This window comes from Lygodium microphyllum, chromosome 4 (assembly GCF_053477565.2).
Source record: "Lygodium microphyllum isolate KBCC chromosome 4, Lygodium_microphyllum_v1.1.10, whole genome shotgun sequence".
NCBI classification, from domain to species: Eukaryota; Viridiplantae; Streptophyta; class Polypodiopsida; order Schizaeales; family Lygodiaceae; genus Lygodium; species Lygodium microphyllum.
In genome coordinates this window covers 172,476,012-172,494,830 of record NC_141138.1, presented here as the reverse complement: position 1 = coordinate 172,494,830, position 18,819 = coordinate 172,476,012, and the positions used below count along the sequence as shown (strand labels likewise).

The window sequence follows — 18,819 nt, the reverse complement described above, 5'->3', positions numbered from 1 at the left end:
TGCACTACCTCATCAGCTTCCATCCCTGGTGTATACCTCCAACTCATTGTGTAAAAATTTATCAACATCCTCCTTCAATGTGTGGTCCAATGGTTGCTTAAATAGTTTGAGCATTATTACTATAATATTAATAGGTTCATTCTTAGCATAACTTATAAAGTCAATTCATTCTTAGAGTGTTATGTCTGTCCATAGTTGAATGCTTACTTAATGTCATAATTGAGTAAGCTTGTGGAAATTTTGTGTATCTACTAGAGTGCTCAAAGACTCAAAGTGCGAGAGTACTAAAAGCAAAGATTAAAAGATGCGCTTTCATGAGGTATGGCTACACATGAATTCCAAATTTTATAGAACATCAATGTATCATGAACCAATTCTTGCATGCCATCAAAACCCTATTTATGCCTTGTATTTTTTGGATGTAAATGAATGCTTTGATCATCATCCACAAAACATAGACTTGCAACAACATTGCCAATTCTCACTTCACTCTTCTTTATTCTGCAATGGTTATGTGACTCCTATAATGGAGTGATTTTTGAGGATCAATGCAATACATGCAAAATTGTGTGATGTGGGGGACAATAATGAAAAGTAAAGAATACCAAAGCTTTGTTACTAATTGTCACGAATCAAAATCACATTGTAACATCTACTACTAGAGAAATAGATTACAAACTCAAATGGACACATAATCATGGCTTATAGAAATCACCATGAAGTGAAGCAAAGAAAGGCATGTGGCCATGGCAACTCTTATGAAAGGGGCATGCACAAAGGGACAAAGGGTGGTTGGAAACTCACCCTCAACCAATGCTTTTCGAAAGGCATATAGCCATTTATTTAGCTATTTTACTAGGCCTTATGGTGGTCACAAGTCTTGGCAATATAGTTATGTGCATGGAGGTGCATACCATCCTTTCATATATATCAACACTTAAAGGTTATGTGAGAGTGTTATTATGATCTTGTGTTCTTTATTTTTCTATGCCGCATGGTTGAAGATCTAATATATGGCACCTCAATAATAGTGATGAAAGTAATACAATAAAGAGAACAAGCTAAACATTCAAGATGATTGAGTTGTTCCTTTGTTTATAGGGTAAGCATTATCTATATGATATGGAGGGCAACTACTTTAGCCATCACAATCTTGATCAACAACTTTAAGAGTCTTATTTTCAAAAATGAGTATTTAATTATGAAACTACTAAGAGGGATTAGATGCCTTACATCAAAGTCCTCGTATGCACTTTTGAAACTTTGGCACCATCTTATGTGGTGTGATGGGTGTGCACTTTTCTTGGGCTTCTAGGTTTGAAATTCATGGTTGAAGGTCTCCATGGCGTCTCTGGGTGATATGGGTATGTGCTTTTCTTAGGCCATTAGGTTTGAAACTCATGGTTGTAGGTCAGCAAGGCAACTTATCCTTCGAGTTGTCTCTACCAAAATATGGTGACTCACACACTTGTAATATAAATTTGTGACAAAGCAATCTAATTGTATTTTAAAGGGGAGAAAAGTTACCAAGTCAATCTAATGCCAAATGAATGGGTAGCTTCGAGAATCCTTGCAAGAGAAAAGTCATGAGAATGTGACACGTCAGCAAACATTCATAAAGTAAAATTTGTACAAGGATATTAAGGGTAGGGCCCTAGGGGCTTCCTATAGGGGGGACGCCCCTTAAAAGTATTGGTGTGCCCCCTGTGTCTTGGACTAGGGGGAGGGGGGGGGGGGGAGTGGGAGGGAGGCGTAACTTTAATGGCATGCGATGCCTCCCTATTGGGGGGGGTTTAGACTAGGTAGTAGGAAGCATATTTTGAGGGATGAATTTTATTTTAGAAAAAGGATTAAGAGACAGCAAAAAGAAGAATTGAATCTATTTTTCTTTCTGACAAGAAAAAAACGAATACGGATGAGAGACTAGAGTGGGGAGGAGAGTTCCTCTCGAGTCTCTTCTGAGTCCTGCCTTCGTACACTACACATACTACTGATGAGTTCTAAGTTTTAACCTACATCGAGGATCCGTTGGTGAGGTTGAGTCAACACGCGACTGACGGGAGTTGTAGGCTTATGGCCCCGTACGAGTTAACATTTTACGGGGTGACTGACCACGCAAAACTACCAGCCGGCTTAGGCCATACGTATTGCCTTAGCGGCGCGCGCTACTTTTAGGTAGAAATACAAAGAAAAATTTCCGCAACCAGTCATCATCGTCTCTTCGCGTGGTGGGTGTCTACCAGTACCGCAGTGCGGTTGGGCAGTTGTCACTTGCGTATTAAGCGTACGTACCGGCAAGCGAGGCAGCATCTGCACGTCGCACGAGCCCCAACAAGCAATCGGTTGTCAAATCACCACCTTACATCCCCAATAGCGGAGGCCCGGCCCCGCCCCCTCTCTCCCCAAATCCTATCCATACGATCGGCCTTTTCATTTCACTTGAATAATTGAATTTCGAATGTGTGTTTAATATATGCTAAAGTTTATTTGTTCATTTTCAGCGAGACAAATTACAATAAACAAATTCAAAATATAAATATCCTAAACTCCTGACGGGTGAGGCCTGACTCCTGACTCCTTAATGGATGTGATGAGAATTGTCGATCCGCCCCCCCCCCCCCCCCCCCCCCCCCCCCCTCTCTAGAGAGTCTCTGTGTGTGTGTGTGTGCGCGCTCAGGATTCCGTGCTCTCAGCACCTCGCCTTGGAATTATCGTGAAAGGGAAACCAACACATTGCCCCTCCCTGAATATGAAAATACAGTAATACCATAATAATGTCGTGTTTTGGCCTCTTCCGGAGAAGGAAGTCATCATCGTGACAACTTATATCATTATATGGTCCTTCTCAGACCACCATCTTTTCCTTCCCCTCCCCCGCATCTCCGTCGTCAGCAAATCCTCTCCCGCACGTTCTCCTGCCCTACCTTTTCTTTTCCCTTACCGCATCCAGGCATTCGGTAGGTACCTTCTGCGCCAGCATTATCTCATCATCATCATATCATCATCACCATCCTCATCGTCGTTATCATCATCACCATTTATCGTTTCCCCTTCTTTTTCCTCCAATGTCATGAACCACCGCTTCCACCTGTGCAAATCTAAGAAGCTAGCTCTATGGTTTTGCTTAACGTAGATCCGCTGAGGACTCTTTGATTTACGCCGGTGGCAGCACACCTGCATCTTCTCGCCGGCCGCAATGCGGGCCGCAAGGAAGCTCATCAATGATCCCGATGGTAAGATTTGCTAGTTTCACTGCGCGTCTCCCCATTTCCACAAATTCTTTAAACTTGAAGTCGTCCTAGTTCTCTGGTCTTCACTTTCGACGATTAGATTTGTTTGAAGTTTCTTTCAAGCGATTCCACTTTCAAACAAACAATCGCACGCGTTTGGCCTTAATGAGCTGGGGATGTGGTCTTTCAAATTAACAGCCGTGGTAACGGAGCTTATTGAAGGAATGGTAGAGACATTTCCAAACCTGCAATATCTGGATGGATTTCCAGAGGTAGACAACTTAACATTTATTCTCTCAGGTCTAAACCTTCGGAACGTCTGGCCTGTCTTCGATGGATTTAGTGTTTCATGTGACCAAAATGTCCAAATTTTGCCACTGCCAGGTGAAGGTGGTTCTTCGGGCTGATGTTTGCAAAGCGACATACGACAAGGTGGCAGTGATCTCTGGTGAGCTGTTGTAGCAAATTTTTGTCACTAAGCCTTTTAGGCAAGCTTGACTTGGTTGCCTGAATGTATGCTGTCTTGAGAAGTTGAGAGGTAATATCTATACATAATAATTATAAGTCTTCGGATCCCTACGGTCTCAGTCAGTACAGAGATTAGCTGATTGGTTAACACCCTGTACATGCCTGAAATCCATTTCATTATATTGTTGTTCTTGCGTTTTGCTCCAATAAAATTTGTTGGTGCTCTAGTGTTGATTGTGATCAGAATTAGACGGAAGTTTTGTTCGCTACTAAAGTTTGGTGATTCTCTGAGAGTTTTTTTTTTTTGTTTCACCTTTTCCTTTAATCCCCTTTTTACAGCTGAATGTGACACTCTGCTGAAAAGGAACTTTATGTTATTGCTTTTAAAGCTGCTAGAACTTTACAAACAAATTCTGGCATCTCTTAGGTTTTAATATTTTGTTAATTCATTTCTGGCAATGGCAGGAGGGGGGAGTGGACACGAGCCGGCTCATGCTGGCTTTGTTGGACTGGGGATGCTTACTGCTGCTGTGTGCGGTGATGTTTTTACATCCCCTTCTGTCAATGCAGTCCTAGCTGTAAGTATAGTCGGGTGGTTTGTGCATCTGTTGAGCTGAAATGGGGCATACTTCCCCTGTCTGTAATTATTATGTATTGCTCACTACTGTCATTATGAAATTTCATGTAGCTTTGACAATACTATGCACCTTTCTTACTTCCTGTGCTGTAATACAGGCAATAAGGGCTGTCACTGGTCCACCTGGCTGCCTTCTAATAGTGAAGGTAGTGTCTCTCATTGTGCTGGTTCTGTTTCCTTTAAAAAGATGCATTTATCAGGTCAAGATGACAGACACATGGATGACATTTGCTCTTAAGCAGAATTACACTGGGGATCGCTTGAACTTTGGTCTAGCAGCAGAGCAGGCAAAGGCAGAAGGCTTTAAAGTCGAGGTACATGGGGTGGCAGACATAGGCATGTTGAATACACTTATTTATTATGGTGTTGACAGGCGATTATGGCTTGGTTATCACACTTTAAAGGAAGTGTTTATCTAGATTCTTGATTTTTCTTGTGTGCTGGGTGACCAGATGGTGATTGTGGGTGATGATTGTGCTTTACCTCCCCCTAGAGGGGCTGCAGGACGCCGGGGGCTTGCTGGCACACTTTTTGTGCACAAGGTTAGCTATTTGTCTCAGGTTTCTGGTAGGCCTAGTCAAGGTGATCATGTCAGTATGAAAGTCCTTTCCTGATGATGCATCAATGAGTTGATGGGTAACTTTGTGGCTTCAACCATAAAATATATCAACCTCATGTGTTTAAGCCTTGTTGCACTGTTGGTTAGGTTGCTGGTTCAGCTGCTGCTGCTGGCCTCACCCTTGCAGAGGTGACAGCTGAAGCCAAGAAGGTGGCTGAATCAGTTGGCACAATGGGGGTCGCTCTATCTGTGTGCACAATACCTGGCCAGGTTACATCTGATAGGTTGGAACCTGGAAAGATGGAGCTTGGGCTTGGAATTGTAAGTGAAATTTTAATCAGTCAGAGATGGATTGTATGTATGCATACGATGTAAGCCGGAGTTTAGGTTTATGTTATGGGAATGATTGCTATACATGTGGCATGAGCATGAGCTCCACCATTGCACTTTGGGGTGTGTTCTCATGCTGATGCCAATTTTTCTTGCAGGCTGCAAATGCTTTCAACTCCTGATGTACTGAGCTAAACCATCTCATCCGCCTGTGCAGCATGGTGAGCCTGGAGCGGCGGTTGCTGATATCCAACAAGTTGATGCAGTAGTGTCTCATGTTCTGAGACAGATACTTTCCCCGGTAAATTACTAGTGATCTAAATGCAATTTTCTTACACCCTCACTCCATGTCTTGGTAAGTCCAGTAATTTTGTTGGCAAGGTTTCATTGTCATATGATGTCTTGTGGCTTGCATGTGGTTTGATGATGTAAGGCTCATTCCTTTCAAATCTTACTTGAGGCATTTAACTTGTTTCATTGTCCCTTTTTTTAGGAGACTCAATATGTACCAATCAAGCGGGGGAGTCGGGTTGCTTTAATGGTGAATGGGTACATCCATGAACCTAGCCGAGCAAATTCATTTTTGTTATATGTTGGAATCTGTATGCCTATTCTACAAAGAGAGTTAACTCATATATCATAAATTGATTCAGCATTTTAATTAGTAGTCTCTCCTAGAAACGCACCAAACACTCAAAACCGGGGGTCGAGAGGGGGGGGGGGGTGCAAGGATGTGCTGGCTTGGACCCATGTGAACTTATGGATGAGACAAAAAGATGATTAGGAGGACCACGGGAACCATGGGAGTGTCCCTAAAGAGGGCAAGAGTGACAAAGACCTGAAGTAAGACTACATGAGCTGTAGCGAGGTGGTAAATATTGGGTGGTGAAAATTATTCTTCTAACCAATTAACGTCTCATTGGGCCATCCTCATTTTGTTGAAGGTCCCACAAGTTAAAGACTCCAATGTGATCATACTGCTAGGATAGATCTCTAAAGAATATAGAATATAGTTGCTGAGGATTGAAGGCTAGTAAGTTTACTCTTTCAAATACGGGAACTACCACCATTCAAGTACTTGGGAAAAAGCTACTTGCACTCTTAGGCAATGCCAAAATACAAAATCTAGTATTATGAAGCACCTACATTAGTGTAGAACAATGAAAGTAGGTGAGGAGACATTATTGCCAATAGATATAGTCTTTGAAGACAAGACACACATTTGAACACCCACAAGGGAGCATCTCCCCTCCAAATATTACTTGATAAGAGTGGGCAAGAGCCAAAGTGGCATTATTCCCATGCATAATGAATAATGGAGCTTGATCGCACAAGGACTAGATCCTCCTTCTCCTTTGTGACCCTACCTCCTCTATGACCCTACTGTGAAAAAAATGCCCTAACAAAGAAACACAAATAACACCGTACGACAAAGCACAGACTGATAGAAGAACACAGTTAGGGTTAGGGTAACTCAGAGACAATGAACACAGAGAATGAAAGAAGTGATATGACTACTGAATATACAATGCTCATGCGGTAAACACACTATGCAATGAATGAATATTGAACCTCAAACTCCTATATCTCAAGGATCGAGGCAGGTATAATGAGCTGGAGAGTGTTTCGTACTCCGACGAATCGCAACAAGGTAGCCTCCGGATGTCGAACATCAGCAAACACAACCAAGGAAGGCTGGATTTGATGCAGCAGGGAGTGCAGGAGAGAGAAAGACTAAAAGCGTAGGTGAGGAGAGAGAAAACAGCAAATGAGGCTATAGGAGAGAAAACAACAGCGATAGGCTGAGGAGATAATGGCAATAGCTGGGGCTTGCAAAACGCAGCAATGTGTTGACGTGGCAGGTTGTACAACAGCTAGATGATGGACAGTAGCAGTCGCCTGGCCGAAAACGGCAACAAACTGATGACAGAGGGCTGGAAACAGGTGCCAAATGAGTGAAGACTGCAATGGACAGCTTGGATTGCGATGTCCTCCGCAAACGAGGTGTAGGCAGCAAGCTGAAAACACGTGAAATCTGGAAAAACGAGGTTAGGGCTGAATAGAGGGTAGCATACCTATTTATAGAAAGTTTGGGCCCTCCCAAGTGTGTTTGTGCTTATGGGATATAGACACTCTCTAGGAACGCATTTCTTTTTAAGTAAACAAGGTTTCTTCCTTAATTAAGCATGTTTTGGTCTGTTTAAGTGAAGCTGATGCATTTTTAGCTCAACACCTACCAACCAGACAAGTGTTTTGAGTGGGCAAGAGCCTAGACTTGCATCAACACACTATTTGAACATCCAAGTGATGTGCCCCCCAACTAGACATGAATTGAGAACCTCGTGCTTATGAGCCTTGGGAATTGAAATCTTTTAAGCTTAATGACCATTGTCATAGTAATCAATTTTACACGGGATATTGTTTTGATAAGTTATGCAAATCTTCCTAGGATTGTAGAATCGATTGCACAATTTATATAATCCATTCCATAGGAATGCAAATTTCCATTGGTTGTGCATACCCATAGCTACAACATCGAAATTCAAGTTGGCTAGGTTGAAAACCCCCCCGTACAACAATAAATGCGCCCATGATGTGTAGAATGCAAACGGGATCCATCCCTTGAATGTTGTCACTTATTGTTGTATTAATGCTAGAAATTGGTCCATCATTGGGTGCATTTATTGTTGTACGGGTTGGTTTTCAGCTTGGCCAACTTGTTTTAATTGTTGTAGCTATGGATATCCACAACCAATGGAAATTTGCATTCCTATGGAATGGAATGAAATTTCTAGCATTAATACCAAAGGCCCTACCACAAAAACTAGGCTTTTATTACCAAACTCCAAGTTTGATAGTTAGGGTCTTTAAGCTTTAGAAAGTAAGGAGCCACTTGTATATTTTATTACAACATGACGAAGCTACTAATGTATGATGAAGATAAGTAAGGGTTTTAGAAAGAATACTGGGGTACTTATGGTTAGTAAGACCAAAAGCACAAGCTCTTAAGCAAGAGAGAAAAGCTCAAATCAAGGGAAAGGGACAATCTGTGAAGTGAGCGAAATGAACAAAAGGCATGACACAAAAGTATGAACCTTCCCTTAGGTGTCTACATTAGGTTGAAACCTGACCAAAAACATGAAGAGCAGTCAATTAATTATCAAACAAAGGTTCACACCTACATGAAGGTAAAGATTTCTCCATAAATTAGGGAAAAAATTGGTTGCTTAGTGAAGATGCAGGGTTGATCGAAGTTCAAATTCCAGTTGTTAAAATGCAAGTTACGGCAAGGCAGAAATTAGTTGAACCAGTAGCTCATAGTTGTAGCTAGGAAAATTATTGTTATAGCAAGGTAGAAATTAGTCGAACCGGCAACTCATAGATGTAGTATTGGGCGCATTTATTGTTGTATGGGCGGGTTTTTAGAAATAAGTCGAACTGGTAGCATCATCTTAGAGAGAGGAAGCTTGGGAGGACTCAAGTGGTTGTCCACAGTTTGTGTGGTTGTACACACTCTTGTGCTTTGGTATATGGATCCCATTTTTTGAATTCATCATTTTTGAGCTCATATGTTCCTATTCTTTTGTTCAGTTAACTAGGTATTCAGTAGCTTCATTGCTTTGCTTCTGTTGCTCCATATCTGTCTGATGTGGTATTAGCGCCCAAGTGTTTTGGTTTTGGTTTCTTTTGGTGTTGTTGACTGTTGTTTCAGGTTGTCTTTGAGGCCGAAGAAGGAAGAGGAGCCCGATGTTAGTCTTTGTGATGTGCTAAGAACCATGATGAAGATGGGGATGAAGCACCTCGACTAGAAGAGCAATATAGAAGCCACCGCCATGATAGCATCAAGAGAGATGCTGCAAGATCTACCTCGGTATGGGAAGCCTCCAGTTGGTTCTACTAGGAAGAGGAAACTACGAAAGTAATGGTGCACATCCCAAGTCTCTAGCCTAGGAAGGACTGATGCAAACTTATATGTTAGCCCTACATTGAAATACGAAACCTTGCAAAAGAGATCAAAATTTGTAAAATAAAGGTTAGTAGTGAGATGCGCCTTTGCCATAGAAATGCCTGATGAGCTTGAGAAGTAGTCCTAGATGAGGTGCAGAGGATGACCTAGGAATGGATGCAAAGAGTGTGATGGGTGGGGAGCTAGTAGATTAATTAGCTAATCCTTTAGGAGTATTGAAAGATATAGGTTGCTGAGGTTGTTTGCGTGCCAGATGTGTAGTAGCCATTGGGGTAGCAGCAGGAGGCGTAGCCCCACTGGGTTGTTGAGAAACCCTTTACCCTTCACCCGGAGTTTGCGTTTTTGCGTTTTTGCGTTTTGCGTTTAGGGTTTGCAGTCCCAAAAAGGGGCGCCATCCTAGACTGACTGTGCCTATTTATAGGCCACTCTCTCATTCATTCCTCACGGCTGATTCATTCAGTCCGTCACCTCCTCTCCAGCCTCTCCACTACCCTCACACCCCTTCAGGAGGACATTGCGGTTTGTGGTTCGTGGCTGTCTTCATCATCTTCCTTGTGCTACGGCACCCTTGTTCCCTTGTATCACATTCATTCCATTCATCAGAGTTTCTTCTCTCTTCTCTTCTCTTCTTAGTGTTTGCTGAGTTCACTTTGTGCTCCTCCTCGCAAACCCTACTGTCTCGCTGGTACATCGTGTCTTGACATGGTATTAGAGCTAGATCTACTCACACAGTGGCAAAGATCCTCCACTCCAGTGAAGGCAAAGATCGGTGGCGGGTTCGGTATCCACTTCTCTTTTTCATCTGCTACATCAACATTCTAACTGGCGGCTGCTCCCTCTTGTGTTTGCTGTTTTCCAGCCTGCGTTCAGGGCTACTGCTGCCGCCTCCACCTCTCCTTTGGTACGTTTTACTGCCACGTTTTATTGCGGCATTCTGCTGTGGCGTTTTATTGCTGTGTTCTACTATCCCTTTTTACTGCCGCATTCTATTGCAGTGTTCTACTGTGGCGTTTTATTGCCGTATTTTATCGCGGCGTTCTATTGTTGCGTTCTATTGCCGCGTTTCACTGCGTCGTTCTACTGTGGCATTTTATCGTGTCGTTCTACTGCTGGCGGCTGTTCTCTCAACCTGGTGGCTCAGCCAACCTACTGGCAGCTGTTCTCTACAACCTGGTGGCACATCCTTGCTTGTTGGCAGCTGTTCTCTCAACCTGGCGGCTCAGCCAGCCAGTTGGCGGATGTTCTCTACAACCTGGTGGCACATCCCTGATTGCTAGTGGCTCTTGGTCTGTTGCAAACTGCGTTTGCAGTTGGCAGCACCCTCCTGCAAAGCTTGCAGCTCACTTTCAGCCCTTCCCTTGTCCTCTCACCCCTTGAGGCGGACATTGTGGCTTGTGGTTTGTGGCTGATCTCTTCCTTTTTCAGCAAGGCACATTGGTACCCATGTCTTCTTCCCCAACAGATGACCAGTCTACTGGGTGTTCCTACCGTGGCAAGAACAGTCATTCCACTGATGACTACCGACTTCGACCTTTGATCCTCACCCCCTCGGAGTATATGCATCTCCCACCTGGCACTCCTTGTGCCACCTCTTCTTTATGGCCACAAAGATCATTCTGCATCGGCAATCAGAGTATTATACTCAAGGCCATAAGCTGCAACCAAAGGGCACTAAGTCCTTTCGAGCACACGGAGGCTCTAAGACCTTACGAGGCGATAAGCCCTCCTGGAGACCACCCCACTGCGTGGAGGTTTCCCCCACCTACTTCCAGGTACAGTGGCTTCCACGGCCCACATCTCCTCCACAGTCCACTCTCTTTGAGAGCCCACGACTGTTCCCCACTCTTGACTCATCTTGAGCTTCCTTTTTCTCCACCCTCTTCCACTCAAGTTCGAGAGGCCACTTCTAGGTGCTTTCTGGCTTCTTCTTCTGAGTCCCATATACCTTCTTTGTGGCATGATCGGCGGCGCTTTCTTCGTCATCAAATGCTTCGCAGTTTGTGAGCCATGAGTGGTTGGATTCCCTTTCTCTGTTAGACAAGGATTCATAGGGGGATTTTCTTACTTCACTCTCAGAGGGGACTTCTAGTACTTCTTCAGCTTTAGAGGGGGCTTCTACTTCTACTCCTTCCGATTCAGAGAGAGATCCTATGTGCCATGAAGTTCTTTACACACCACCACCTTTCACTTTCAAGGAGTGGCTCTTCTTTGAGGAGTGAGGAGTCATTTCCTCTACTCATACCCAAGATCTAGAGGACCCACCTAGATTGAGGCCCTTGGGTCTTCAATAGTGACTTGGTGGCTAGGCTTTCGTATTTCTTCCAGCATGGAGTCATGGAGCTAGTGGCTTCTCTCCCGAGGTTGAGTTTCGGGTTCTACAGCTTATCCAGTCTCCTGACTATCTTCAAAGGTCTCCTTTCAAGTGGTATTCTTAGATTACAGGGTGAATCTTCTTCGTCCCTTGGTCAGCATGAAGCCAACTCCAAGATCGAGTATGGACATATCCTTATGGTTTTCGGTACCACACAACGTTCGAAATTCCTCCTATGTATTGCATGTTTTCATCATCTTTGTGCTAGGATGCTTGGGCAAGTGAACAATTTCCCCACGAGGGATACTGTCCAAGTGGCACCTGCTGCATGAGCATTCTTTAGCATGTAGCATTGCATCTCCACCTCACTCCTCTTGTTCCCCCTTTTGGGCCTGAGAGGGGGTGTTGAGAAATCCTTTACCCTTCACCCGCAGTTTTTGTTTTTGCATTTTTGCGTTTTGCGTTTGGGGTTTGCAGCCCCAAAAAGGGGTGCCATCCTAGATGGACTGTGCCTATTTATAGACGGCTCTCTCATTCATTCCTCATGGCTAATTCATTCAGTCCGTCACCTCTTCTCTCCAACCTCTCCACTACCCTCACACCCCTTTAGGAGGACATTGCGGTTCGTGGTTCGTGGCTATCTTCATCATCTTCCTTGTGCTACGGCACCCTTGTTCCCTTGTATCACATTCATTCCATTCATTAGAGTTTCTTCTCTCTTCTCTTCTCTTCTCAGTGTTGCTGAGTTCACTCCGTGTTCCTCCCCACAAACCCTACTGACTCGTTGGTACATCGTCTTTTGACATGGGCTTTCCTGTAGGAGTGGAGGTAGTTGTAGCAATTTACTGGGGTTTCTTAGGAGGAAGACTTTGGGCCTTGGTATAACACTTCTTGTCCACGTGGTTGGATCTTGGGCAATGTGTGTAAAACCTATTTTCTTAGAGAGTTGTTGCGAGATGGGTTTTTTTCCTTTGGTTTCGTTGGAGAAAATGGGGTTATTCTTGTTTTGACTTGCCTTCGCATCTTGTGAGTTCATGCCATTGTTGGTTTTCCCTTGCGAAAGAAGAGGCAACCAAACCCCTCTCGGAATAAGAGTATGCAGAGGACTTCTTGTGGACTTGATTGTGTAGCCTTGCGTAATGCAAGAATCGACACTCGAACTCATAGAAGGTCGGCAATTGGGGCAATGAGATAATGTGTTGAATGAAATGGAAGAATTTTTAAGGTAGCTTATTAAAAAAGAATGTAACTTGATCGTCATCTAAGTTTGGAGAGCAAGTAGGTGAAAACTTAGTGAGGAATCGCTAATATTTGGTCAAGTTGACTTTTAGATTATCCCTTTCCTTAATGGAAAACTCCTGAAGCTCAAAATTGAGATTGATACGTTGAGTGCGATCTTGTGCCACATAGCAGTTAATGTCTTTGTTTTCGAGCCCTACATGGATTTACCAACATCAATCTAAGCATCAGAGGCTGTAATCTCTAAGAGAGAATGCATCAACAACAGTTAGTTGCTTCCGTAGGTCAAGAATATACAAACATCCACCAAAGTGGTCTACATTGGCTGGGAAACAGCCCAAGAGTAGGCCACAACAGTCATCCTTTCCCTCAATTTACAATTGGATTCAACACCTCTCTCTCTCCTCCAGCCCTCAAGTCAATTACATAGGTAATTTTACAAGTGGCAGCCTTCTTTTCTTGATTTTCAGCCCTGATTAATTAATTTTAATCAAGTGCAGGTCACCAAAGAAGACTAGTGCAAAAAAACTTTCACCATAGAATGGGGGACCTATGCCTATAGAGTGATGCCATTTGGGCTCTGTAATGCCCTGGCTACTTTTCAGCGAATAATGATGGTTGCATTTTAGAACCATCTACATAATTTCATTGAGGTATATTTAGATAATTTTTGTGTCTTCAGTTTTCTCTGCAAGCATTGGGGATACTTGGAGCAATGCTTTGAGTGATGTCGGGAGTATGGGATTTCCCTCAACCACCTCCATAAATGCATCTTCGGAGTTTCTTTAGGAGTTCTGTTAGGCCACATTGTGTCTGCACATCATGAGCTTAAGAAACAGCTTCGTGAAGTGAGGTGGATTTAAGAGAACTCAGTTTAGCTTGGATGTCAAATTGAAGATCATCTTCATGTTTGCATTGCAACATGCCCTCGAGAACTTTCTCAAGCATGTGCAACTACAAAAGTCTTTGCTAGAATCTTTATATATAGGTAGATACATTATCACCTTCTTGTTAAGATGAATTAGACAAATTTCGCCTTGCTTGGAGATGAAACTAATCATTTAGTGCCTAGTTTCTAATGCCACCATTGACATTAATAGCTAATGAATTGTGCCACAATTGTCACCAGGAACCACCTAGTACCTAACTAGCACAACTTATTATAACTTTTGACTTTGACATTGATTGAGATTTCGGGGTTCTAAGCCCGACATTGTCACTTAATTGACTTGTACAACACGTCACCTCACATTTGCACATTTGACCTTTAGTTAGGTCAAATGTGTAGCAAAGCATTCAAAAGTGAAAAACACGTTCTTGTGACACATATAATTTGTCCTTCGGCATCTGCTCACCCTTTTGAAACCGAAGTGAACTTTTCCAATGTGGGTTGAAGTCTGTATCTTTGAGAAACTAATGCACCTATGCCAATTGATTCAATGGAATTATGTTAATTGATCTTCACACTTCTTGTTGTGCCAACATCTCAAAGGTGTAGATGGAGCCTTAACAATAGTACAATGTATGACCAAGATGTGTTTTTTCAAGATCAAGATTAAATGTGATTTACTTCGAGCTATTTAGGCAGGCAAGATACTGCATAACCTATGCAAGACATGGGCAGGTCCATTAATGGCAGGGATTCAATAGTTGAGAGCATTAATTAATTATTTAATGTGTAAGTTCAAAGGGCACTTCCACATGTGAATGAATGAGGCTTTTTGAACCTTAGTGCCAAAGTTTCAGTTAAAATATTAAATCTGGGCAATAAGGTCAAGGTTTGGGCTTGGACATTAAAATCTAAATTTTTTGGTTTAAAATATGTTTTTAATGCAAGTGTCAAGAAAAAAGCTGTAAAACCATAAGTCAAGTAAGTGCCAGTTTTGATAGATGGAGGCAGTTTTCGAGGTAGTCATGGAATGCAAGGAAGGGGTTGTGGCTGTTCTTACAGCATAGTGGCAATTTTCCCTCTTTGCCTCGTGAGTATACGTGCAAAGATAGGCTGTTTCTCATCTCCTCCAAGTGTGCGCAAGATGGAACAACGGTATGAATGCTGAAAGAGGTGGTGATGTGATAATAATAGCTGCAGGCTGCTTTGAAGAGTGTAGACTTGCTGTCTAGGGTTGCGTATAGGCTGTGTGCTGGGCTCTTTCTCTCCAGAGGGCACAAGAGTTTGCTGTAGCAGTAGTCTTGATTTGAGTGCAAGTGCTTTTTGAAGAGATTGTGCAGAATTGAAGTTTTCAGGTAGATCTAGTATCTGTTAGTCTCAGTTGGTGGGAGCAACTTGTGATTTAGTGATCAGGCAGGGCTGGACTGATTTGTGAAGAGTAGGTAGAACAGTTATTGGATAGAGTCTACTGGTGGCTGAAATGCAAGGTTTCAGAGCAGAAATCAGATTCTTTGTACCAGGATTGAATGGCTCTAATAATCTTGAAGAAATACCACAAGGCATGCGAAGCTTTGGGGCCAATCTGTGTTTTCTCTCTGAGAAGGAGCATTCTAACTTGCTAAGTATTTTGCAGATTAAGTTTATGACTACTGCCCTTTGGGTTCTGTAAATGCTGGTGCCACAATGCCATCCTCTACATACAAAGCTGTGTTTGATGACTGCCTCAGCTCTTTGAGCTCTCTATTGTAGTGCCGTTAGGAGAGAATGTTATGGACTGTGGTACCCGTGTTAAACTACTTATTTTCTGGGTGGGTCCAGGCAGGTACCACTAGATGGATGGGTATGGTTACAAGATAGGTGGGTAGGTTTGATGGTGGTTGTATGGCTAGGTTCGTTGAACAGTCTGTATCAGACTCCAGGGATAGATCCACTTGATTAGATGGGGTTGGCCAAGTTTATTAGTGGACTCTCTTAGTGTACTTACTGTGATTTGTTCTGTTCATAATCACCATTGCTCTTTGTCAACCTCTCTTTAACTTCTTAGGTGGCGTCTATACCCACTGGTGATGGATGGTGCTAAGATTGTGGTTTATAGCTGGAGGCTTGGTGCTTCGGTTCTAGAGGTAGTGTTGTTACTGGCCATTAGATGTATTCCATGAATGCACATAGTTAGACTGCAGGAGCATACTAGGGCTGGAAGTACACTGTGTGGATAGCAGCGTCTGTCACTTGTATGCATTTATTTCTGCTGTAATATATAACTAGGAGTATCATTTTTGACTTTGAAATCTGTACTCTCTTTTGAGTTGTACATGTTTTGGAGACGTGTCTTGGAACATGGGTTGCCTACTTGTCTCAGCAAGGATTGTGGCTTGCAAATTGCTAAACCTTTTCAGGGAATGCAAACTTACAAGATGTACAAGTTTTGGTTTGAGGGATTACTCATAAGACATGAGTTTTGACATTGTTCTCTTGTGCATGCTGATGTTATTTTGGGAGTGCCTTGATGCAATGACCATTTGACAGTCTCTCAGCACAGGCAATGAGCTACACCTTGTTGCTTTAGATGGCAAACCTTAATCTCTAGAATGACGGAGGATCATTCATATTTCTTTGTGGAACACATAGATAGGGTTCACTTTTCTAGATTTCAGTATCAGCTTGCTCCTCTGACCCTTCTCAAGTTCCACTTTCAGGCCCCTTGTCTGATGGATATCAAACTGCTATCTTTTGGGAGACTGTCGAGTGGGCTGAGCCTACTTGCCATCTGTTTTGGTACTTTGGTAGCATAGGGTACAGTGACAGGGAATCTTTCAAAGGCGCATAAGCTTGTTTTGGTTATTTGGTAAGCTGCATCAGTGGGGTTTCATGCCAGTGATAATATGTGAAGGTTCACCCTCTCAAATCTTTTCTAGGCATTTGCTCTGAAAGTGCTGTTGTTCCATGCAACATTATTGTTCTTTGAAGTATGAACACACAATTTATTCCACACGTATCAAGTCATTGGTGGGAATGTTGAACAGGCTAAATATAGTAATTAGTCACTTGCCATCCTGCTGCTGGACTTTGAGAAAGCATGTGATAGAGTGGTCTGGTTTGAAAGGTTGCCTGTGGAATTCTCTTGTGGCAGTTCTGAAGGGTGAAGCTTCCACTTTTCGAAATCTCTTCTAAGCTTGTCTATGATAGAAGTTTTCATTAAGGTGCTCTTCTACCAGCAGGACAGGTTATATACAGGCTATTTGTTTACTGCAAAGTAAGCACATTTTGCTTTAAGTATGTGCATCGATTATGATAGTCAACTTCATCTCCTAAAGCAAGTACTTGTATATTCTTGGAGGTACAAACAAAAGATATACCACATGAAAAACAATTTAAATCTTATTTCAAGCTTACTGCATGAACAGTAATGTATGCACCAATGCAACAGTTACATTCACCTTTTAGTTAAAATAATAGGGTGATAACTCAGTCCAAAAGTTCCAGGTCAAATTTTGATCCGTTTTAAGTTTGCTGGCTTTGAGGTTGACTTCACAGGGTTGGACTTCATTGAAATGCTGCAGTTTAGGAGCAACTCCTGTAATGGAGCTAATGATCATTGCTGGAAAAGCAGTTGCACAGCTACAGCTAGATCATGGATTGGCAGTAGAGCGTGTCTACACTGGCAGCTTTATGACATCTCTTGATATGGCAGGTGAGATTTTGATACTTTGCAGAAAAGTCACTTGATACACTTGTATAGTCACCAAGTTAGAATATATCTAATGTCCTCAAGGTCATACTGGAAGATTGTCATCTTATTAGCAGGTTTCTGCATTTTAACTGTACACAGTCAGCTGCATCTTTTAATTCCTGTCAGTGCATCAGGATATGTGCATTAGCACCCATCTTTAAGTAATGCAAAGTGGAGTAGTTTTGGGTCTAGCTAGCTAGTTTCCTTTCTAGAAAAGACACCCAAAGAGAGGAGAGTGGATTAAATACATGGGAGCTGGAAACATGGTTGTAAGAGGAGGTTTCCGTTCCTTCTCCTGTTGCAGATACACATTAGGCATAAATAGCCTCACTAAGGTGTATTTTGTTCAGTTTAAGATTATAGTTTAACTTAAGTGAGAAGCAAAGAGGAAGTTGACTTGTTCCTCTTTTCTTGGCTGCAAGCTCCCCTTTTCTAACTGCTTCCTCTACTTGTTGGCTCTTGTTGTTTGAAGGAAGAGGGGCTGTGAATATGCATGTGTGAAAGTTTGTGAAAAAGAACCAAATTCACATAGGCCTTTAGACCAACATGAATAACCCATGTAAAACCTTGATGAACAACAACAACAAAGAATGCCAAAATGAGGCTACTATGCTATGTTTGTAGCTCTAACTACATGAATACAAAGCACTACATATGAGGAGTTGGGTTTTAGCATCATAAGTAAGTAAGTAAGTTACATTAATGTCTACGAAAGGCCAAATTGGCCTATGAGACTAAAATGTTACACTTGAAAGTTAGGGATCTTTCCCAAGTCCCAAAGTAGTTGTGCTCCCATATCTACTTTGACGATCTCATGTGGTGTAAAGGGCTTACTTTGGTTCATCCATGAAATCATCGGTACTAGGGGTCTCTACATCTGCTCCCATCCCTCTTATATCTTCTCTCCCTTGGGTAGTGGCTGATCTGCTCTGGCTCTCCTTGTATGATAGAGGTTGATCCCCATATGGGGTTCCCATATAGAAGTGGTGGTGTGACCAAAGTGTCGAAAAGCCACAACCTCGTCTGAGGCTTTTGAAACTATATGTGTGTGCATTGGCTCTCCATCGACCCTAGGGCGACATAGCCTCATGTTGTCTATCCTCTACTGTGAGATCCTTGTCCTGATAGAAGGCTTGTAGTGGATCTAGGTGGCACTGCAATCCCTCTGGTGTGCTGGAGATGAGGAGTATATCATCTGCATACAATAATATGGGTGTTAGCCCATCCATGGCCGGATCCCTCCCCTCCAAGTCTATCAGTGCAATTTGATATCTCGTCAATATAAAGCCCGAACAGAGTAGGTGAGAGTGCGCATCCTATTTCACTCCAATGGTACTAGTGATCTCCTCCGATAGTCCTCTTGGTGCTCATATGCATCCTGTGACAGATTCATATAGTGCTAGTACCCCCATCTCATCTTAGTCGCGACCTCCAGCTCCTATAGTCTTTGCATGAGCCT

General features: G+C 42.7%; 1 protein-coding gene across 1 annotated transcript in view; it reads left to right on the top strand.

The window, feature by feature from the left end:
- The first annotated feature begins 2,974 nt into the window (after nucleotides 1–2,974).
- The window catches only part of LOC148037913 (putative 3,4-dihydroxy-2-butanone kinase), a 56,995-nt gene continuing 41,150 nt past the window's right edge, over nucleotides 2,975–18,819 (top strand). The window contains exons 1-11 of the mRNA XM_087676921.1: nucleotides 2,975–3,233; nucleotides 3,429–3,502; nucleotides 3,615–3,678; nucleotides 4,164–4,276; nucleotides 4,434–4,481; nucleotides 4,578–4,649; nucleotides 4,788–4,877; nucleotides 5,042–5,215; nucleotides 5,442–5,525; nucleotides 5,718–5,773; nucleotides 17,191–17,321. Of these exons, the coding sequence (XP_087533047.1) occupies nucleotides 3,197–3,233; nucleotides 3,429–3,502; nucleotides 3,615–3,678; nucleotides 4,164–4,276; nucleotides 4,434–4,481; nucleotides 4,578–4,649; nucleotides 4,788–4,877; nucleotides 5,042–5,215; nucleotides 5,442–5,525; nucleotides 5,718–5,773; nucleotides 17,191–17,321 (943 nt within the window). The 5' untranslated portion in view covers nucleotides 2,975–3,196. The remainder of the gene's footprint in view (nucleotides 3,234–3,428; nucleotides 3,503–3,614; nucleotides 3,679–4,163; nucleotides 4,277–4,433; nucleotides 4,482–4,577; nucleotides 4,650–4,787; nucleotides 4,878–5,041; nucleotides 5,216–5,441; nucleotides 5,526–5,717; nucleotides 5,774–17,190; nucleotides 17,322–18,819) is intronic.